This window comes from Medicago sativa, chromosome 5, assembly GCF_051527215.1.
Source record: "Medicago sativa cultivar Bolivia chromosome 5, Bolivia_mono, whole genome shotgun sequence".
Lineage (NCBI taxonomy): Eukaryota > Viridiplantae > Streptophyta > Magnoliopsida > Fabales > Fabaceae > Medicago > Medicago sativa.
The window spans coordinates 29,461,446-29,485,006 of record NC_140753.1 but is presented as its reverse complement, the minus strand read 5'-3'; the positions used below and the strand labels follow the sequence as shown (position 1 = coordinate 29,485,006).

At 33.3% G+C, this 23,561-nt stretch overlaps 3 protein-coding genes across 3 annotated transcripts; 2 read left to right on the top strand and 1 right to left on the bottom strand.

The window, feature by feature from the left end:
* Window positions 1-3,453: 3,453 nt before the first annotated feature.
* LOC146921622 (uncharacterized) lies at window positions 3,454-13,810 on the bottom strand. Its single transcript, XM_085711346.1, has 10 exons — window positions 13,715-13,810; window positions 10,708-10,771; window positions 9,456-9,523; window positions 9,190-9,345; window positions 8,689-8,803; window positions 7,805-7,808; window positions 7,557-7,686; window positions 7,233-7,412; window positions 3,905-4,014; window positions 3,454-3,604 (listed from the first exon to the last, which is right to left on the bottom strand). The coding sequence occupies exons 1-10, from the start codon at window positions 13,808-13,810 to the stop codon at window positions 3,532-3,534; spliced, it is 996 nt and encodes a 331-aa protein (XP_085567472.1). The 3' UTR covers window positions 3,454-3,531.
* A 3,068-nt stretch (window positions 13,811-16,878) lies between these two features.
* LOC146921621 (protein MAINTENANCE OF MERISTEMS-like) lies at window positions 16,879-17,588 on the top strand. The gene is made up of 2 exons (XM_085711345.1): window positions 16,879-17,416; window positions 17,536-17,588. Exons 1-2 carry the CDS (start codon window positions 16,879-16,881, stop codon window positions 17,586-17,588), a joined length of 591 nt encoding a protein of 196 aa, XP_085567471.1.
* A 94-nt stretch (window positions 17,589-17,682) lies between these two features.
* On the top strand, window positions 17,683-18,186 carry LOC146921620 (uncharacterized). The gene has a single exon (XM_085711344.1). The coding sequence runs from the start codon at window positions 17,683-17,685 to the stop codon at window positions 18,184-18,186; it is 504 nt and encodes a 167-aa protein (XP_085567470.1).
* Window positions 18,187-23,561: the final 5,375 nt, after the last annotated feature.

Sequence of the window (23,561 nt, the reverse complement as noted above, 5' to 3'; positions counted from 1 at the left end):
GTAGAAAAGTTTGTAGTTATGTAAGAAAAATAAACATTATTGTTCTAAAGTTGTTGAACTAGGAGGCAATTTTGGTTGAAACAAACAAATTTTTGGCCCCTTTCATTTAATTTTTTTTCAGAAAAAAATTGGATTAAACCAGATTGAGTTTTAGATCTTTCAAGAGATCTAAAACTTGTACATAATTTTTACTATCAAAAGCTAAAATTGATTAATCTGACATATTCTAAAGATTTACCCAAAAACGTAACATAATCTAATTTAAAAGAATGGATAGTTCTTTTGAGAATAAGAATGTGGGTGTCGTAAGACTTCAAAACAGATAAACAAAGGAAGCTCCCGCTATCCTCAAGCAACTCACAAAGCAAGCTAAAAGATCAATCCTGCACGCCGTCTATCCATCCAAAGGATAAGGTAGACGGTCAACCGAACGACCACTGGGGGTTAGTCCACAATTCATAATCAAGATATAATGAAGCATAAGCATTCAAAGATTCATGCATAACACATATACATACTTAACATTCCTAGAATACTACCATCACATAAATATATTATCCCCAGCTCAACATTAATCATGTTATCATACTTCTATCTTAACACATCAAGCATATTCATACCTTAAATCATCATCAAAATCCATCACTTAACAACATCAATCAATATAAGAACTACTCACCTCACTCCTCATTTAGCATAATTAACTCAACAAATACAATTCATCATTTCAAGTATAAGCTCGTCACCAAAAAGATCATCAAATCACATTCATATAAATCACACTTCATTATTGTCACCAAAGTAAACATCGTCAATTAAAATCACCAAGTGTACAAGTATAACAAAACATTATCAAGTACACAATTCACCAAGTTCACCGATGCACATAAATCACCATGCACATATTCAACTAATTCACATGATTCATCAAACACATAGCAAGTATGACACATGTCAAATTATGCAATGTACCTAGACACGACTCTTATATGCATGTGGTACCATTCTCCTCCAAGGTCGTCATCTCATGATGCAAACATCACATCATAGTCAACGACTATAATCAATGGCTATATGGATACAAGTATCCGGTCAACGGCTATATGGATGTAAACATCCGACATGACATATGATGAATGAACACATGACTCAATCAACCATGCATATGTTCACAACAAGTTAACAGCTATAATCCACGGCTATATATATATATATATATATATATATATATATATATATATATATATATATATATATATAGACACACACAAACATGCATTCTTCACCAATCACATCAAAATTAACATGTATGAATTCACCACCAACAATCAACATTTAGCATGCTCGTTAATCAACATCAACATCGTTAGCATGCTCATCATAAATCAACACTTTCGAGGGAAGTCAACATTTAAGAAATTTAATAAACCAAATATCAACTCACCCTCATTTCATTTTACTCTAGTCATATAAGCATGATTACAGAATATTCCATAAGTTACCACACTAAATACTGCAATCAAACTACTAACGTAGTCGAACCATATTTAATATTGATTAATAACTCAACTAATCCAGCCTTCTGATTCAACTTAGTTCATTTAAGTGTAGCATTTACTTCATAAAAACATAACATCGACATCTATTTAGCACATTAACAATTTTTCTACTAGCTATTAGAAGCTTTTATACACAAGTCAAATCTTTGGCGTTAGGCTTGGGTTGTGTTTACACAACAGAAGTGGAAAAAGGCACATGTAACTATCACGTGCTTATGTCAGAAAATTAGACATGCCTGTATATGAAACTTATTTGCAGAAAAGTTTGTAGTTATGTCAGAAAAATAAACATTATTGTTCTAAAGTTGTTGAACTAGGAGGCAATTTTGGTTGAAACAAACAAATTTTTGGCCCCTTTCATTTAATTTTTTTTAAGAAAAAAATTGGATTAAACCAGATTGAGTTTTAGATCTTTCAAGAGATCTAAAACTTGTACATAATTTTTACTATCAAAAGCTAAAATTGATTAATCTGACATATTCTAAAGATTTACCCAAAAACGTAACATAATCTAATTTAAAAGAATGGGTAGTTCTTTTGAGAATAAGAATGTGGGTGTCGTAAGACTTCAAAACAGATAAACAAAGGAAGCTCCCGCTATCCTCAAGCAACTCACAAAGCAAGCTAAAAGATCAATTCTGCACGCCGTCTATCCATCCAAAGGATAAGGTAGACGGTCAACCGAACGACCACTGGGGGTTAGTCCACAATTCATAATCAAGATATAATGAAGCATAAGCATTCAAAGATTCATGCATAACACATATACATACTCAACATTCCTAGAATACTACCATCACATAAATATATTATCCCCAGCTCAACATTAATCATGTTATCATACTTCTATCTTAACACATCAAGCATATTCATACCTTAAATCATCATCAAAATCCATCACTTAACAACATCAATCAATATAAGAACTACTCACCTCACTCCTCATTTAGCATAATTAACTCAACAAATACAATTCATCATTTCAAGTATAAGCTCGTCACCAAAAAGATCATCAAATCACATTCATATAAATCACACTTCATTATTGTCACCAAAGTAAACATCGTCAATTAAAATCACCAAGTGTACAAGTATAACAAAACATTATCAAGTACACAATTCACCAAGTTCACCGATGCACATAAATCACCATGCACATATTCAACTAATTCACATGATTCATCAAACACATAGCAAGTATGACACATGTCAAATTATGCAATGTACCTAGACACGACTCTTATATGCATGTGGTACCATTCTCCTCCAAGGTCGTCACCTCATGATGCAAACATCACATCATAGTCAACGACTATAATCCATAGATATATGGATACAAGTATCAGGTCAACGACAATATGGATGTAAACATCCGACACGACATATGATGAATGAACATATGACTCAATCAACCATGCATATGTTCACAACAAGTTAACAGCTATAATCAACGGCTATATATATATATACACACACACACACACACACACATGCATTCATCACCAATCACATCAAAATTAACATGTATGAATTCACCACCAACAATCAACATTTAGCATGCTCATTAATCAACATCAACATCGTTAGCATGCTCATCATAAATCAACACTTTTGAGGGAAGTCAACATTTAAGAAATTTAATACACCAAATATCAACTCACCCTCATTTCATTCTACTCTAGTCATATAAGCATGATTACAGAATATTCCATAAGTTACCACACTAGAAACTGCAATCAAACTACTAACGTAGTCGAACCATATTTAATATTGATTAATAACTCAACTAATCCAACCTTCTGATTCAAGTTAGTTCATTTAAGTGTAGCATTTACTTCATAAAAACATATCATGGACATCTATTTAGCACATTAACAATTTTTCTACTAGCTATTAGAAGCTTTTATACACAAGAAAAAAACTTAAGGATCTTTCTACTTACCAGAAGATCCATCTAAGATGTAGATGCAGTTCATTTCTTTGATGGAGTTGATCCTTTTCCTTTGTCAGTCTTTTTCTTACCGATTTTCCTCTTTGAACCATTCCTTTAATAGTACGTAGTACATATAAGGAAAACAAGATCAACTATATTGTTAGCACTCAATGGATAGATAAGAATATATCATAAGCAAACCTCGAAATTCATCTATTTTTTTGTCAATATTACTACTAGAAAAAGTCGAATTACCCAAAAAAAGTGCAGACAAAAAATAAAATTGATCTACAATTCAATTCGACCATTAAACATAAAAACAACAAAACTAGAGACTAACTCATTCATGTTTGATTTTTATCGATAATTCAACTTTTTATTATAGCGTATTTTGTTAACAATTTATAAATACCTTGCATTTGGTGTTCGTTGAAATGTCGAAAAATCTTCACTCTTTGCCATAGCATACAAAGCCTCAATTTGGGTCAAATATTCTATCCTACCATCAACTTTGTACTCAACCTACATCCAAATAATATTCAATTAATTACATAGATAGTTGTATATATATGTGAAGAGTATAATCAACAATTGGAATAGATTTATAAGCTATATATAGAAGTTTTAACAAATAGCGATTTATCAAATATTAAAGAGAAATTTTTAGAGTAATTAGTATAATAAAAATATTAGTGATTTTGAATACTCTATGGAAAAAAAAACAAGTGTGGCTCAGGGACAAAAGGAAAAGTAGAGAAAATAGAGAAACTCTCTAAAATTCTCAAAGAAAGGTTTATATTATTGAAATGTTTCTATGCTTGATGATTTCAATGTGTCTAAACACTTGGTGGTGAGCCTTATTTATACTACTCTAGGAAGGCTCTCCATTACAAAGTAGAAAGATCTAGAAGCATTTATTACAAGAAAAGTCTAGAGATATGGATATCATAGTTCATATGACTAGAAGGACCTAGAAACATCAAGATTTTCCTAGTGCTTAATTCTATTTTATTTAGTAGAGTATCTAGTAGCTTCCTTATTATTATTAAGTATTCTAGAGACTTCCACATTATTCTTTATTATTCTAGAGAGTTCCATATTATTCTTGATCATTCTCCCCGGGTTGGAGGAGACTCGTCCTCGAGTCGAAAGTCTTCTTCATCGCCAAAGTATGGTGGAAGATCAGCAACATTGAAGGTAGCAGAGACTCCGTAGTAATCCAAGGGAAAAATCCATACTAACAACTTCCCAAGGTGGCTTAGGAATTGGACGGGACATACATAACTTTGATGTATGCTTCAATGGTTCCTTCGCGACTAAAAGTTCTAGTGACTTGCATTCATCTTTTCCTTTATTGAATTCATTAAGTAGTAAAGGTGCCAACTTGATTTCAATCACATCTTCATTATCCTTGTTGAGAAATTGTAGATTGTACGGATGTGGGTGCTCCTTTGTCGGCAACTTTGATTTTTCTATCATATTGTTTGATACAACATTTTCAAAATTTTTACCATCCATGATGATATCAAAAACCTTACCTTGTGAGGTGTTGGTGTGGATGATATTGTGTTTTAGACATGATTCTTCTTTTGTTGTTGTGAGTGAGATTCTTCTCATTTTAAGCGGTTCACTAGAGTCGAAAGGAACATATTCTTTGTCGTATAGTGGTTCGTCATTCTCCTCTTTCTCAAACACTTCATGAATGTCATTGGGAACATATTCATCATCATATATTGGATCTCCATTTCCCTCTTCTTCAAACACTTCACAAATATCAGCACCATCATATTCTTTATCGTAAATTGGTTCTCCCATCGACTCTCCTTCAAACGATTCATGAATTTCATCTTTTTCTTCTTCAAAAATATCATGTATCTCCTCATTAATGATGGTGATGGATTTACGATTTGGACAATCTAAGGCTATGTGTCCATACCCTTGACAAATGAAACATGTAGGTATCTTGGTATTTCTCTTTGTGATTGTGTTATGTTGGGGTCTAAATGAGGAAATAGGTTGATGGGTTAGGGGTTTGTGATAATTGATATGATTTTTGGTGGAGGAAAGTGGTTTGTATGAATATTTTTTGGTTAATTGTTTTTGAGTAAAATTGTTTTGATAATAATTAGGAGGTAAATACTTACGGCTTAGTTTCCGACGCATTTTGTCCCACGTCTTGATCTTGCTTTTCCCTTCACACTTACGTCTCCTTTTAAGATTTTCCCACCAAATTAAAGCATGTTTCTTCAGCTTGGCAGCAACGATCTTTACCTTTTGCTCCTCTGGAACCTCCTTATACTCAAATACACGTTCAACAATTTGTAGCCAATCCAGAAAATCATCCGGTTGTAGATTCCCTTCAAAATCTGGAATGTCTACTTTAATATCATTCATCTGAAGCTGACGTCGTTGTGAGCGACTGCTTCTAGATGATGAAGGGTCACTACTAGAGCCATCATCATCAACTCTTCTTCGTTGTGCTTCCAATATGGCTTGTTGGTCATTGACGGTCTCTTGTAGTTCCTGAATTTGTTGCCTCATTTCTTCCATCTCCATCTCTTGCAAACCTCTTGCATTCTGTCTTTGAGGTGGCATTTTGACGATATTAGTTCAACAAACTATTTGGTGATGATTGTGGTGATGAGTGGTGGTTTAGTTGGTGGTGAAGATTGTGATGGTGAGTGGTGGTTTTGTTTGTGGTGAAGACTTGTTAACCAAGGGTTTTCTTCACTTCCCAAACAAATGGCGGTGTTAGTTTTGCGAATAAAATGGTCGCAAAGTGAAGTTTTACAAAGGCAACTCCTTGCTCACTTGAAAACTCACTTTCCGTTGATTTTTTCGCACAAACTCAACTCCGAGGTATCGTAACCAGCTCTGATGCCAAATCTGGCTCAGGGACAAAAGGAAAGGTAGAGAAAATAGAGAAACTCTCTAAAATTCTCAAAGAAAGGTTTATATTATTGAAATGTTTCTATGCTTGATGATTTGAATGTGTCTAAACACTTGGTGGTGAGCCTTATTTATACTACTCTAGGAAGGCTCTCCATTACAAAGTAGAAAGATCTAGAAGCATTTATTACAAGAAAAGTCTAGAGATATGGATATCATAGTTCATATGACTAGAAGGACCTAGAAACATCAAGATTTTCCTAGTGCTTAATTCTATTTTATTTAGTAGAGTATCTAGTAGCTTCCTTATTATTCTTAAGTATTCTAGAGACTTCCACATTATTCTTTATTATTCTAGAGAGTTCCATATTATTCTTGATCAAAGTGTAAATGAATAGACACATTAACTTGTCGTGCACTAAATTGACACTTCATCTATGTCATTATAAGTCCCTAAAAAAACTACGTGTAACTATCATTGTCACATTTAAAATACTGTTTATCTCAAATTATTTATATTTTTGGAATATAAAAAAAAACATATTCATTAGTTTTTCCCAATAATATCCTCATATTTATAAATAGTCTATTGTTTTTTGACAATAAAAAATAGATGACTTTTTTACTTGTATGGATAAACGAAATTAAAATAACCATCGTAAACTCACATACACAAGGAGAGGAAACGGGGTTTGAACCCCGGTGATGACGTCCAACCTAAACTTTTTGGCATTGTTGCCAGTTAAGTTAGGATTCGTGGACATAATTAAATTAAAGAAAACAAACATTGTAAAAGCGACAATTATAATGAGACTGACTGTGTAAGCTGGATAAATTAAAGAAAACCATACTCTGAGCTTATTATTCATTTCAGGATTATAGCCTTGAATCGTTCCCAAGCATCTAACTCCATTATGTTCCTTGCAGATAAAGAGTCCCACAAACTGATAAGGCTCATAAGGTTCAGTTTTAGTCCCATTTACTTTCTTTGCATACCACGGTTTGCCCTCTATTTTCACTTCTGTTTTTGTCTGAAAATATATAACAAATTTCATCAAAATACAAAATATATTACTTTTTGTGTTAAACCAAATATCGAAATTAAAATGTACAACTATCATTATTTAACATATATTATAGTGATTAATTTCAATAAAAATGACTCAAGTACATACATATGTTTGAGCAAAATTTGAATTTTCTTTATTCATGTCCTCCTCTGGTGGAGTTACTTCAGTTTGTTCAATGTCCATGTCGACTCTACTTGAATACGCACCAACTTCAAAAAAAAATAAAATGAAACCACTTTAGAAATTAGTAGAATCAAATTTACATGCTTTAAATGCAGAGTTTAATGGAGATATGATGTTCGTATAAATAGTTTAAAACTGACATTCAATAAGAGCTGATCATATAGGCACACAAACCTATATTATGATATTAGTTTAAAAATAACTGCAATTGATTTGATTCATATTGAACATCATTATAAAAATAATTTACACTGACATTACATCTTTCGTTTTCTCAAATATATTTATGTGTATATATCATGACACACACACACACACACACACACACACACACACACACACATTCATACATATATGAATGTACACATATATACATCAACTATACACGTATAAAAGTTTGACATATGTGATATTGTGATCTCTAAGCTAATTGATGTATAATTTCAAGAAAATAGCATTCCCATGTATGTCATAATCATAACTTAAGTAATTTTTGATTATTTGAAAAAATATTGTATGATTTATAATAGTGTACCAATTAGTAAAGTACTATATGGAGACTTCAAGGCGAATAATACAAGGAAAACATATTTCCATACCAAAAGAATTTACGAAGTATTCTTAAAATAAAATAAAATTAGTTCTACTTTTTATATCTATCTAAATGTGTATTTATGGACAAAAACACTATTTTCTATTCATATGTGCATTTTTGAAATCATATATGATTTATTACAAATGTGTAAAGTCTCTTTAAGGCAATTGCATCAAATTCATTGTCCTATAAAATATTAATGTTCATAATCAACCAAAATTTCTTCTTACTTGAAAAATTTCCCCTCCTCCTTTTAGAAGTGGATGTCTCTTCCGCTACAGCAGTCTTTTTCATTTTAATTTCAGTAGCCATATATGTACTATTGCTGCATTTATATACATTTAATCACAGAATATTATAGATAAAAGATAAAAAAGGGGAAATTATTAATAGTATAATAGATAAATTGATAGACATTCAACATTAAGATAAGTATTTGCTTATATTATTTTATAATACCTTGGTGGTAGGGGTGATACTTGTTGGACCTACATATATCTTCCTTGTTTGCCATATTTTCAAAAATTTCATCAACGGTCAAATACTCCATTCGGTTATCATTCTTGTAGAGAACCTAAATATCCAAATAACTAATGTTAACATATATACAAGTGAATTAATAATGAGTTTAAATTAAATTCAACAATTTTTCGAAATTTTGAAAGAACGATTTTCTTAGTATCAATCATAGTAGCCAGTATAATATAAAGAATTAAACATACATGTCAATTTTTTTAAATTCGATAATTTTTAATAAACTAACTATTATGATTGATTGTCCATGTAAAAAATCCTTTCACTACTACTACAATTTATATGAACTCAATCCTAATAAGAATGTCAAAATTGATAATGTTAACATATCTGTGAATAATCTATAAATTAACTTAAAGGAAAATGTATCATAATGAGTTTATATGTCACAATTAATCAATTATATATAAATGAAGGAATTCATACTTCAAACAGATTCGCCGAGGGCATGTAGTTAGTAACAGTCCCAAGAACTTTAACCCCTTTGAATTCCTTGTAGATGTCACAACCTATTATTTTTTTAAGTTCTGGCACACTCTTATCTTTTTCAGGGTTGTTACTTGGTTGAACTCTATTTGCATCCTGTTCACAAATGTGATGAAAAATATAAAATATTGAATAAGAGAACTTATAGTGTTTAGTTTTCATCAAAAGTATGCAAGTACATTAAATTGTGTATAGTTTAGCCTAACCTCTGTCTTTTCACAAGTTTCGACAGTAATCTTGTTGACAGCTCCAGCTATATATGAACCAACTTCAACTACAAATGATTTTTTTTATATAGAAATTAGTAGAGTGAAGTTTAAGTAGTATAAATACATGTCTATATGTAATAGACCACATGTATATTACAAACAAGTAGATACATATAATCATTGAGTGCACACTTATGATGTACTTCCAAGGAGATAATAGTTTCTTGTTTTCAATGAAGTGATTTCATTCTAGTTCTAGTAATAAAAGAATGCTTATTCTAGTTCAAACAAACACACACAAAAAAGATGGATGCATGCATACATACATACATACATACATACATACATACATACATACATATAATCATTAAGAAAAACTAATGATATTTTGTTATCTGTCTTTAGATCATTGTATTGGAAAAATTATTCTATTGAAATGAAGTGATTTTATACTATTAATATAATTGTATTTATGTTTTGAAAATCAAATCTGAAACCAAATCATTAAAACCTCCCTGGCCATGGTTAAGTCAGTCGTTCAACCAAGATTGAACTAAATTAAAAAAATGTAGAAAAGTAAAAGAGAATTCAACAAGAAATAAACATGTAAAAACAAATCAAAGATGGTTAAACCACAAAAAAGATTATATATATTAGTGCATTTTGTGCTCAACAATGACTCGAATATGATTAACTCTAATATATTGAAAATCACAACAAACTCTTATCCATATGGTTAACCTAATTGAATAAGACAAAACAAAACATTGATAATTTATACATAGTTAAGTACTTGTGAGATTGCATGAGTTGTACACTCCCAGTCCTTCAATTACCTTGGAGCGACTCTTCCTTTCAACAAACTAACTTGAATCTAAGTTCAATTTTTTTTTTTAATAATCTAGTTGTCACCCTTTTGATCTCTCAATCTCTCTCTTACTCACACATGCACGCGCGCAACACACACACACACACACACACACACACACACTTTTTTTCCACTTTCTGTTTGAAATTATTCAATTTTCTTTTTTAATTTTGATTTTTTTTATTGATATGACAATCTCTTACAGCAGATCAATTTAATATTACATTTTATATCTCTAATCTCAAGATCAAACCAAATGAAATGAAAAGAATATCATTTTCTTATACACATACTAACAACTTAATCGAAAACAAGAGAAAGAATGTAATTCATGAATTCAATCCAAATCATATAAAATTAAATAGATCACGAATAATTTACCTCTGTCAGCAAAGCATTTATCATTATCTTTGCCATCCATTTTGATGTGAAGATCTTCAAAATCCTAAACAATTCAATCCAAGAATCACAAAAATCAAATTTAATTACTTTGATAGTTAGAAGATCAAGAACCTATCCAAACATACAATCTAGTAAAATTAAACAAGAAACACATGTTCACACCTTCAAGTATTGAGAAAGAAAATTTACTATCACAAAGTAAATCTCTGATCAGAAATATTTGTAACTTGGTTTACAGTAATTTATATAAGTGTGGTTGACTTCATTAGATACATTATCTCTCTAAAATGAATCTCAAATGAAATTTTAATTTCAGAAATCTTTTACCCCAATAACATATTTTCATATGTAGATTTATTGGAAAAATATATAAATTTATTAACTTTATATTAAAAGAAAAAAAAATAATAGTACATATGGAAATGAATAATTTTTTCTTTATTTTGTTTTTTCAGTCAAACAATTAATAATTAATTTATTATGTATAGTGTTATTTTATTTGGTTTAATTTTTTTTTCTTTCTAAATCAAGAGTGTAATAACATAAAAAAAAGCTGTAAGACATCCTAATCAGGTTGGCACCCCTTAAAACCTCTAATCCAATGACAAGCACTCATATATTATTAAAAAATGGGGACAACAATGAATTTTCTAAATCTATATGATTTCCAGATATATATACCACTTCCTTATTTGTTTTCCATAAAGATGACTATTAGGGCCAAAATTAATAGGTTTTATTAAGTTACCTTGCAATGAGTTTAGTTTGTAATCTATTAAGGACACGTTTGATAGTCGAGATATGATAGTAAATAGGATAAAAGCCATGAATATTGATATGATAAAATATAGATAAGATACACTCTTTTCCCATACTGTGTTTTATTTGAATAAGATAGTAAAAAAAAAAATAACATTATAGTATCATATAATGCATTTGCGATAAAATAATAATAATATATATATATATATATATATATATATATATATATATATATATATAACTAATATTGTTATTGTCATTAAACGTAATATATAGCTGGTGGTGGAGCAAAGCAATTGTTGCGATGGTTAGAACAAATCTTTCACTAGTACATGGGCGAATACCTACAAAGTCGTAAGTCCACAATGCTCCTGTCAAAGAGGTTCAAGAAACTTTGGGGAATTTTCTAAGAATGAGAGTGTGTACCTGTTTTCCGGTATGCCATTCTTATTTTTAAGCCTAGGGCATGGATATGCCAATTTTAGCATTTAGGCATAATGTCTGGGAGATATTTGGATCAAGCAAAGGGCTTCAGGGTGCTCTAAGTATATGATTCTATGTGACAATACTCGTATCTAATGTATGTAGATTGTAGTGACATGTTAATGCCTTTTTGGGCCTTTGTGGAAATCTTTTAACACCTGCACAAAATCTTCAATTTTGTTGCGAGCCTCTCCGATTTGCTGATTCAATGTCCATTACCTCAAACCCAGTAAAGGCTTGAGGCGGAGATAAACCCTCAACATAATAATCCCAATGCAACTATCTTTGTTTCCTACTTGATTATGACCTAGAGAAAGTCTTAACTTTCCGTCTAGGCCCTTGGGATTCGTTGATGTATCATATCTTACCTTTTGACCCAGTAAAAACCTGGGGAAGAGGTGGACCCTCGACATGATGTTGATGTTAACTGTTGCAGCTTTCAATGTTTCCTACCCAGTTAAGACTCGATCAGAGTCTTGAATTTCTCCATTGGCCTTTACTATTTATTAATGCAATGTAACTTATTTTCCTACCCTGTGGAAACTTCAGGAAGAGATGGACCCTCAAGATAATATTGATGTTGTGTTCCTTTACTTTTATTTCTTTGAGCCTCTAAGGAAAGGCATTTAGCCAAGAGGTGTTATCTCCATTCCCAACTAGCCATGTGAAACACTGGGATAGAGGTTGGCGATAGGGATGTTTCCCACACCGACTCGGTGGCTAGCTGAGTAGGGGGTTTTGCCAAATAAGGTGTTTTTTGACTCCATTATGAGTGTGAGGGGTAATGGCCATGTCAGTGTTGTAACCAAATGTGTTATAAAAAATGCCTCTTAAGTTTTGATGATAATAAAGTATGAAAGAACAATTTTATATACTAATATGTATTCAAGTGTGCATGATCTAAATAGTATAGTTTGTCTTCTTCTGACCACATGTAGAAAATAACAAGAAAAGTCAAGGAAAATAATGTTTGGTTTGGTTTGCTTCATGAACCATGCAGACCCCTAACCCCAATAGTGTTTATACGTGGTAATTTATCTTTAAGTGAGAAGTGTATCAAACAACAAATAATTCGAATTTGGTGGGTCTTTCTAAGATGCAGTTGTAAATTTATTTGCACTATACAATAAGGAAGTGGACTATGATATTCCTTTTCCATTAGCCTTCCCCAAAGGTCACCATTAACTGCATGTTTCCCCACAACTTGGTAGTAGCTTCATTGAAGCCTGGTAGATATTATCCAAGATATAGGGAGAGGTTCCTGCTTGAAAAATACTATTTCTTGATAATTTCGACATACATAATGGCACAAGAACTGTCTTGGTCTACCTAGACCCTTCTATCCTCTGAACCGGCACACATAATTTGATTAAGAGTGGTACTTTATAGTCTGGGAATCCACAAGACAATTCTTTATCATAGAAAGCCAGTGGAAGATGTTGGATTTTGAGTCTTTCTTTTCAATGTGAATCTCTTCAACTTTATAGCCAGCATAATTCCATTTCAATGTGAATCTCTTCAACTTTCCGCCTTGGATAAGGGCCTCAATTTGAATGTTTAACGTGAATGTAATCGTCTTTGTGGGGCTATGGTGGAAGCAACAATACTTGAATGTAGCTACATTGGGTATATCCCATAATGGATGATGGAAATCAAGTCGTTCGTCCATGAACTTCACATTCAAACATATAAGTAATATACTCTATAAACAAACGTTGAGGTAATATACTTAAGCTCATACCATGAGTTTATGGAATGTCGTGGATACTCTTAAACCACACCATGGGGTATCTTCATCCTTCAAATGGTCATCTAGATCAATTAGCCCCTTGTCCATGTCGATGAAGGGAGGCTTTCTAAACGTCTAGGGTAACAATTTTAGTGTGAAACTTCTAAGGAATGGTCCATTTGCAAACAATTTTTCTTCGTGGTTAGAATACTCTAAGGACACTGAGATGTGTTGACCTCTTTTCATCGGAGAAGAGTGTCAATACATTCTACTTCCCGAGTCATGTGGCAATGAGTTTTTCTCATGTCGTACACCCCTCTGTCACATCGAGGAGGTGAATTTTTATTTATTCCTCCTCTGCTTTATTTCGAGTCATGACGGGGAAAATGCATGCACTTTTGAGGTTTCATTAATCTCCTTTATTTCAATGTTCATTTATCTATTTGAAGTATATGTTTCTATGATGGCATTCATCACATCAAGATTGACTCGCATGTTATTGATGCCTGGAGAAGATTTCAATGTGAACATATTTCATTAGTTGAGGGATTTTTGTCGATGGTTGAAGTGCCATAATGATCAATTGTAGTTGCACCTTCTCCACCCTAGCTAAACTTCGATGATTTTCCCCATTCGGAGTTGTACATTCTCCACCCTGGCTAACCATTGATAATGTTCCTCATGCATCTATAACTGATGTTGTATCCATTGATAAAGGTCCTATAGATTATCTCTTGCATTGATCCTTGTTGAATTGTTGACATCATTGTTCTCGATCTCTAAAAGATCAATACAGGCTTTGATAGGCGGTGACATGTGCTCCTTTACGGGTTTTGAATGTTCTGCCACAATGATTACCGATATAAAGGAAATGATCACAACCCGAGAATGGCGTGGTGTAGTAGATTCTTGAATTGCGATATTGGAGAGAGCTTGAGAGGGAGTGGTTGCTTTGTTTTTGGTGTCGATTCCAGCCACAATCAAAGTATTTGAAAGATAGATAAAGGTTTTGGAGGAACGACCATAGACTGAGCCAATGATCTTTCCATTGAGTGTATGAATTGGTTATGGTGGAGTATAGAAACCCTTGTGGTGGTTCTCGACGGTTTGAGAAAATCCTTCACTAATACAGAGGGTGTACCTAAAAAAACACTCATGTGTTATAGTTATAGATGTTCAAGAAGCTCTGAGGAAGTTTCTAATTTGAAAGTGTGTACCTTTTTTCAATGTTTCACACCCTATTAATAGGCCCACATACATTGATATCTCAGTTTTACATTAGATGAAGAAAAGTGCTCAAAGGTGCTTTGAATCTAAAAGGATTGGGGATATTAGACACTATTCACAATATTAGACTGCGAATTCTGCTCTTTACCCAAACAGTTTCGCTCATTCCCAAAGTAAAAGACATTTTTGCCCTTACGCATGTTAACTCACGTAGCGTGAGTAAAATTACGCCATTTATAACAATAATGTGACTTAAGTTGCGCAGCGTGACTTAAGCTGCGCTACGTTACTTAAGTCAGTTATCAGCAACACAGCAACACAGAACCTCCATTTTTCAACTTTTCAAAAAACGAAAATTTTACCCCCAAATCCAAATTTCACCATTCTTGCGCCATTCAAACCAAATTTCGTCCACAATATCAAGTAAGTGATTATTATACTACTTCTTTGCATTATTTTGGTTGAAATTTTCGAATTTTTGTAGAAAAATTAACATTTTCAGGTTTTTAAAAAATTGTCTTGCATGTTAAAGATTATGATTGTTAGTGACGAATTAACTTACGAATTGTTGTTTAGCGTACAATGTGGTAGGTTCGGGTTTAGAAATTGCTAGATTACATAGTTGTTTGAAAATTGCACACTACGTGTTCGGTAAAATGCCTGAATGATGTTTTTTTGTTTTTTTGTTTTTTTGGATTGTTAATGGTGTAATTAGTTAGAATTATATTTGTTAATGTTGATTATAGTTAATTTGACTGCAATGTGGTAGTTTATGGATTCAAATGACACTGTCGACATTATAGTACTCTTGTTGTATTGTTAAAGATGACACGTGTGTTGCTGTCGAAATTATGTGCAAATGTGTTAAATATTTTTTTATTTTTGTGCAGATATGTTTGAGCAGGAGAGGCCTGACAGATTTAGGGCAGGGAGGCCTGCCCCTACTAGTAGTTTACAGAGGGAGAAGGATGCACTACGCACTCCTCCTGGTCGAGGTCGAGGTCGTGGGAGATTGGGGGGCACGAGACTTGGTACCGTTGATGCTGCAGGTCCATCCACATCACAGACGGGTCCATCCTAGATAATGGACCCGACACAGTCCCAGCCTGAGCAGCATTATCAGGAGCAGGCGTATGAGGAGCAGCATTATCAGGAGCATCCTGAATTTCAGTCGGGTTATCAGTATCAATATCAGGAGGGATATGAGTATCACCAGGGGTATGATGCTCAGTTTCACCAGGGGTATCTGACTGAGCAGCCTCCTCAGCAGCAGCATTTCGAGCCTCCTCAGCAGCAGCAGTTTGAGCAGCATCCTGAGCAGCAGCATGCAGAGCCTGTTATGGAGGACGAGGATGGGGGCTTTCCAGGGGGGCCTTACGAGTTGTCACTTTTACCAGACTTCGGTAAACACGTGGCATGCAAGTATAAATTGCTTTATTTAATTCAATGATATTTTACTATTATGTGAAGTTTATCTTACGTATAATATGTTATGTTTATTTAATTTAAGTATAACTACGTAAAATATGTCATGCTTATTTTACATATTTAAGTATAATTGATTTATTTTTAACGTAGAATATATATAGTTTATTATTATGTCAAGTTTATGTTATGTAGAATATATATAGTTTATTATTATGTCAAAGTTTATGTTACGTAGAATATATATAGTTTATTATTATGTCAAAGTTTATGTTACGTAGAATATTTATAGTTTATTATTTCATGTTTATTTTACATATTTAATTTTTTTTTTTTTGTATTTCAGTTGCAAGTGCATTGTAAGATTAAAGGCATCTCGCACGGGAGGAAACTGAAGCCTTCTGCCTTGTCCCTTCCGTTGCTGGTAGATGATAACCTTTGGTTCTGGGAACCGGTTGATAGATCGGGTCTAAGGCCCCTCCTTCTGACTGGGTACGACAATCTCCCACGGTTTAGTGTGTGCCATGGCTGAGAGATGCCATCAGGAGACCAGCAACTTCCATATGCCTGTTAGGGAGATGACCATCACACTGGATGATGTTGCTTGTCTCCTAGGCATCCCCGTCACTGGACGGCTCATCCAGGAGGAGGATTTAGATCATGACCATGTTGTAGATCTGCTGGTGACCCACCTTTTGTTTCCGGTGGAGGATGCGGTTGGGCAAGTGAATGATTTTGGTGCCTCTGTCTCTTACACGGCCCTGAAAGACCGTTATGACCACCTGTTGAACAGGTGTAACCATTTGCTGGGAGAGGATTTATCAGAGGAGGAGGAGCAGGAGCTGAGTCATATTAGGCCCGCCTGTGTCAAGGCGTTCTTGTTGCTCTTGCTTGGCTACACCCTTTTTGCCAGCAAGAACAACAAAATTGTTAGTCTGCTGTGGATGCTTGCGATTCGGGATTTGGCTAACATAGGCACATGGTCATGGGGCGCGATGGGACTTGCTTTCTTGTATGAGCAGCTGAATCTTACCTCAGACTCAAATGTTGGCTCAGTTGGTGGTTACATGAGCTTGCTTGTGCTAATATATTTTTTCTTCTTTTTTTAAGTTAAACGTAAATGTATAGTTTCCTGTATGACACTGGTGTGCTGATATAGATTTGTCTCTTTGTGTTTGCAGGGAAGAGTTATAGCTCACTTCAGAGGCTTGTTGGATTCGATGGAGCATTGTAATGTCACCTGGAGGCCGTACGAGCACTGACGAGACGTGACGCCTTTTTAGGACGTGTGCTGGTACTCCGGATGGATCATGGCCGGTAAATAAAAGATGGTGTGTCACTTGCCCAAGTGGGTTCTGAGGCAGTACGGTTATGTTCAGACCGTTCCCCGAGCACCTACTACGATTATGCCTCTTGCCCCACCAGATGTGGCTGCTGCCTTCTTGGAGTTTGCTCTGCATGTCGTTCCCCAGCAGCATAGGGGTTCCCAGGTCCTAGACGACGAGCCTTGGAAGCATTCAGATAGGTATGTTAGGTGGTTCTACCGTGTGTCTCATCCTCTCATCGTCAACCCTGGTCCAGAGCCTGACATTGTCATGTCGAGACCTGTCTACCAGGATATTCTTGTTGACCAGGAGTGGGCCAGACATCCTCCCGATTCATTGCAGGTCATCAGCAGCATCAGAGGCAGAGTGGAGCATGCGATGCAGATTCCAGAGGTGGTTTCTAATCCACTCTTCTTTGGCATTTTGGAGGGCCTCCGTACTGATTATAGCGTGTTTGAGCAGCAGCCGGTTCTGAGGAGGAGGTCTAGGAGTCCACATGAGGAGTAGTATTGTCTTATTTTAGGACTTGTTTTTATGACTTTTTGGATATTTGTAGTATTTTCCTGACATTTTGGTTGTACTATATTTACATTTGCGCGGTTGCACTTATTTATGACATTTACGTTAATTTTCGTTAAAATTGCGTTTCTATATTATGAATGAATGAATGCATGTTCTCTAAATTATAAGTTTTGGTTGAATGAATGAATGGTTGTAGCTATGTATGAACGAACGAATAAACAGGGAACAAGAACATGACAGTAGTTGCTGCCTGTGCCTGTCTGTTTTAGTGTGTGCACAGAACCACCGTGAGTTAACTCACACTAGTGTTAAAACTAGCGTGACTTAACTCATGCTACTATTTGGTTTAGTTAAAACTAGCGTGACTTAAGTCACATATCATTTTGTACTAGTGTAGGTTAAGTTGCGTAAGGGCAAAAAGAGAATTTACTTGGGGAATGAGCAAAATTGTTTGGGTAAAGAGCAAAATTCTTAGATAGCATGCGAATGCTTTATTGGAAGTTGGTCACAATATTAGACTCTAGATCCAAAGGTTTGGGCCTTAACCGGATCCGAAACAAATATAAAACTACAAGTTATCCGAGTGAAGAAACTAAACATACTCTCTCCGTCCCGCAATACTTGACCTACTTGGCCATTTCACACAGATCAAAAAAAGTGTAAAGATGAAAGAAAAAGAATGATATTTTTACTGAATTGTCCTTATTATTATTATTTTTAAACCTTCACTTTTTTAAGTAATGATTACTTTCTTTGTTCCACTACAAACTTTTACATGGAGACCACAAAAAGTAACTATAAGGGGTAAACTTGTCAAATTAAGCTTAAAAATTTGAGAAGGTCAAGTATTGTGGGACAAATTTTTTTTCTAAATAGGTCAAGTATTGCGGGACGGAGGGAGTAGTTTATAATAAAAAAATAAAAATTATTTTAAATTATTTAGATTTTTAAATTGAATTTAATTAGTAAAGGGACATACGTATAAAAGTTTGAGAGAATATATATGAGTTATAATAGATAATAAATTATAATATTTGATTATGATAAAAATTAAATTGAAAGCGCAACAATTGCAACATATTCAACATCCACACTATCTGTAATCATAGTGACAACAACCACAACCCTAATTTTACCATTGTCAAGATTTAACATTGTCAAGAAATTATAGTCAATTATATGTGTGACATTATGGTTAGTTATAATTAAAGTCAAAAACCATCTAAAAAAGTCAAACATTTTTACTAATCCTAGCTGTGTAAAGATTATCTTAAAGAAAAAGTATAACAGTTAGTTCATGTATCACAATTGATAGATTATGTATATTAAAGAGCTCATTACTTATAACAATTTCAGCGAAGGCATATGCTTGAAGTACATACCTTGCAGATATTACGGTCTATTGATGTTTTAGGCTCCATGGGTGCATCCTTCTCTTGTTCAGCAGTCTTCTCAGAAATATCGCTACAATCATCCACATTTTATAAAAAAAATTAAATATAAAAATTGATACTTAATGTAAAAATTATTAGGATTTAATTGATTCATATCTATCTACAGTGTAATTTTATTTTACCTTGTCAATCAATCATAATTGTTGAATCATTGATAACATTTGATTTTAAACACACGCGATTGATTAACCGTGTAAAAAGTTTTACACTAACAGTACAATAAAATCAATTTTAAATTATTAGTATACTGATGGTTATTTATTATTATTTTGTAACCAAAAAAAAGTATACTGATGGATGAATTTTACTATACCTTGGTACTGGTATTTGTTGAACCATATTGTCCAAAATTACACCGAGCCCAATATGCTCCTCTGGGTAATCATCATCTTTGTATCGAACCTAAATATCCAAATTAATTCATATTAATGTTCAACTTTATTAATAACGAGTTTGTAGAAAAATCAACATTTTATATAAATTCTAAAAGAGCAATTAGCTAAATATCATATCAATTAATAAAGTCAAGAAATATTTTTTAAGCAACATAGCTGCAAAACTAACACACATCAAGCCGTAACATAAAAATACTTACATAAAGAATAAAACTTGTTATTATCTGGATTTAGCTTACAGATATAAAGAATCATATTTTATCAAGGTACAGGGCATGATTCATAGTGCGTGTACCATTGATTAATTTTAATTATTTTTATATAAATCAAAGAACTCTTACTTTTTTTGAGGGAATCAAAGAACTCTTACTTTAAACAGATTCAATGAGGGTTCATAGGAAATAACAGTTCCAAGAGCTTTAACTCCTTGAAATTCCATGTAGAGATTACTTCCGATGATTTTATTATACTCTATCACAACCTGCTCCTGTTGAGGATTGTTATCTGCATTTGTCTCCTGTGCATAATAGAAATCAATAAAATATAAAATTCTTACAAGTAATTTTAATTAATTTTTTTAATCCAACATAATTAAGATATTTGACCCTAAAAAGACATCACAATATATCTCTACAATTAAAGCCTTTGAATTTTCTATGAGAATAATCTTCGAGTCAGTTGTTACTAAAAAAAAATGACTACTCAACTTTATTTTATATGGAGTTAGACTGTCTCCCTAATGCGTGACTCAAAAAATCATAAAAATCATACTCAACTTCATTTTATAAGGAGAATCATTCTATCAACTATCCGATGTCTTTTTAATTTTTTTTTTAAAGGAGTGACTTTACACAGAGATTCCAAAAAGAACTACAAGAATCAATCTTCAAACCTAATTCTATCATTTTCTCCAATCTCTTCCTGTGGCGAAAAGATTCAATGATTTGTATACCCAAGGTGTTACAATTGTTTCCCAACCATAGTTTCTAAACAAAAAGGAACCGACCCTTGGCCTTTGATTTCGTAAGGATCCCCTCTTGTGTAGCTAGTTTTAACTTTACAAGTATATAAACAGCAGTGTTTAATTTCTCATTTCATGCAAGTAATCAATGGTGTGTATCTTCACTCTCTCTATGAATCAACACTTCACTCTGATAAAAGAACATTCTTGTATGATTGTATCATGCATGATGCTACAATTTGCAAGTTTGTCCATTGCCCATGAGAATATTGAATTTTTTTTATAATATTTTTTTACAAAAGTATTGAATGATATATATTATAAGAATAAAAAATTATAGATGAGCACAAGCAAACACGATGTTCCACTATGCCTACGTTGTTACTTCTCTATTTAATATAATTCCTTTTGGAAAAATACAAAATTAGCATGTACAAAGTATAAACTGCATAAGATATTCTGACATGTAAAACCCCGTACTGTATTTTGCAATTTACCTAGCTAGATTAATTACTGTGATTTAGAACTGTTTTTCATATATGAAAACGTTTCAAGCAGTTAGGTTCCCTCGCACGGCCCGTCCCAATTACTTGTGGTTGCAAGTTACTCAATTCCCAACTATGCCCATGAAAGTCTAACCAAAAAGCAAGATTGAGTATTTGATGCAAAGTTAAGACGCAGCTTCATTGAGACGTGTGATTTAATGCCAAATTGCCATCTCAAAAGCATGCAAGACCTTTGAAAAAAATAAAAAATTTCGGAGCCAAATCATTGGCATTATTACTTAGTTCTCCTTCTTTTCTTATCCTTCATTAGATTTGGAGTTGCAGTTTCAAGTTTTTCAAGTCCACCTAGATTTCTTGATGTGTAAGGGGTTCATGGAAGATAGAAAGCTCCATTCAATGAAAAGAAAATAGAGTCATGAAGCCTAGTAGTGGTATTAGTAAAGAGAGTTCTCCATTTTCAATGAAATCCTTGCACTTCAAGAAATCTAGGTGGACTTGAAAAACATGAAACTGCAATTCCGAATCTAATGAAGGAAAAGAAAAGAAGGCTAACTAAGTAATAATGCCAATGATTTGGCTCTGAAAATATTTTCTTCTTTTTTTTCTCAAAGGTTTTGCATGCATTTGAGGTGGCATTTTGACGTTAAATCACATGTTTCATCAAATTTGCGTCTTAGTTTGCATCAAAAACTCAATCTTACTTTTTGGTTAGACTTTCATGGGCGTGGTTGGGAAATGACTAACTTGCAACCGCAAGTAATTTGGACGGGCTGTGTGAGGGAAACTAACTGCTTGAAACATGTTATTTTACGATAACTAATCTAGCAAGGTAAATTTCAATCTAGTAGGTGGTTTTACTTACATATCAGAAAGTCTTTTGTAGTTTGTACTTTGTACATGTTGATTTGGTTTTTGCCAAAAGGAAGTATTTTTAATAGAGAAGTGAGAACGTAGCATATTGGCACATCGTGTTTGCTTGTGCTCGTTTATAATTTCATATTTTTTTTAATAGGAATTTCTTATTCTTATTGTTATTATATAAGAATAAGTGGTAGGTTGGGAAATAGATTGACTGCTCAAAGGCTTAACAGAGAAATATGTAACCTAGATTGGTTTGAAATCTGGAAATTGATTAGCTATAATACTATCATTAGAATATACTATAATCACCATCTTCTTATGATTCAAGAGGATAAAAACTCCTCCCCTACCCATCAAATTCTTAAATCTGCCAAAATTTCAGTGCTAATCAATGGCAAGTCTGTGGGTTTCTTTGATTTTGTGAGAGGGGTCAGGAAGGGGGACCCACTGTCACCAATCTCTGGTTAACTCAGGTTTGTTCTCTCTGATGACTACAACCATAAATTTCAAGTTTCCTAGAGTGAAGCACAGATACGTATATGGACATGACATAGACACCGGCATGCAGAAATCACAAATAATTTGAGAAAATCACACAATTTAGTGTAATTACATGCTTTGGTGTCGTGTTGGTCTCAGACACGACACGTGTCCGACATTGGGACATGCCTAATCCGATGAGTGATCGTGTTTCATACTAGTCATTGCTTATATGTGGATGACATACACATCTTCAGTAAAGGTTTGAAAGCTAATGTTCAGTGTATCGAGTGTTTAGGTCAACTAATCAATAAGCATAAAACTAAATTATGTTCTAGACGCCTTTTGTCTATCAATGGTGGATTTACCTCCTAGTTTCATACATTATTGGTATACTAGGGAGTTTTGTTGTATCCCTAATGTTAAGTTTATTTCTAATTGGGTTTGGTCTAGTCCCCCAATTTGTATGGTTTTCTTTTACTTTAATAAAATTGTTTCTTTCATCTAAAAAACTGACTATTTTTGATCTGTTTCATACGAGATTTGAACCCCATAAATAAACCCTTAAAGTTATAAAATTAAGTTATTATCAATGAGCTACACTTCATAGAAACTTGTAAGAAACAATTCTATCAATGACCTAATAATAGTACTTAATTTATATTAAAAGAATACAAGCACGTAATATTTGTGGATAGCTTTA

What these genes read in the sequence shown, in the direction of transcription:
- LOC146921622 (XM_085711346.1), bottom strand. Translation starts at nt 13,810, where the DNA reads ATGGACAAGGGGCTAATTGATCTAGATGACCATTTGAAGGATGAAGAT. An exon ending in CGACATTCCATAAACTCATG is followed by an intron (nt 10,772 to 13,714) that starts GTATGAGCTTAA and finishes TGAATTGTTTAG; the next exon opens with GATTTTGAAGATCTTCACAT. An exon ending in AAATGAATAATAAGCTCAGA is followed by an intron (nt 4,015 to 7,232) that starts GTATGGTTTTCT and finishes ATTTGGATGTAG; the next exon opens with GTTGAGTACAAAGTTGATGG.
- LOC146921621 (XM_085711345.1), top strand. Translation starts at nt 16,879, where the DNA reads ATGGCTGAGAGATGCCATCAGGAGACCAGCAACTTCCATATGCCTGTT. An exon ending in AAATGTTGGCTCAGTTGGTG is followed by an intron (nt 17,417 to 17,535) that starts GTTACATGAGCT and finishes TTGTGTTTGCAG; the next exon opens with GGAAGAGTTATAGCTCACTT.
- LOC146921620 (XM_085711344.1), top strand. Translation starts at nt 17,683, where the DNA reads ATGGTGTGTCACTTGCCCAAGTGGGTTCTGAGGCAGTACGGTTATGTT.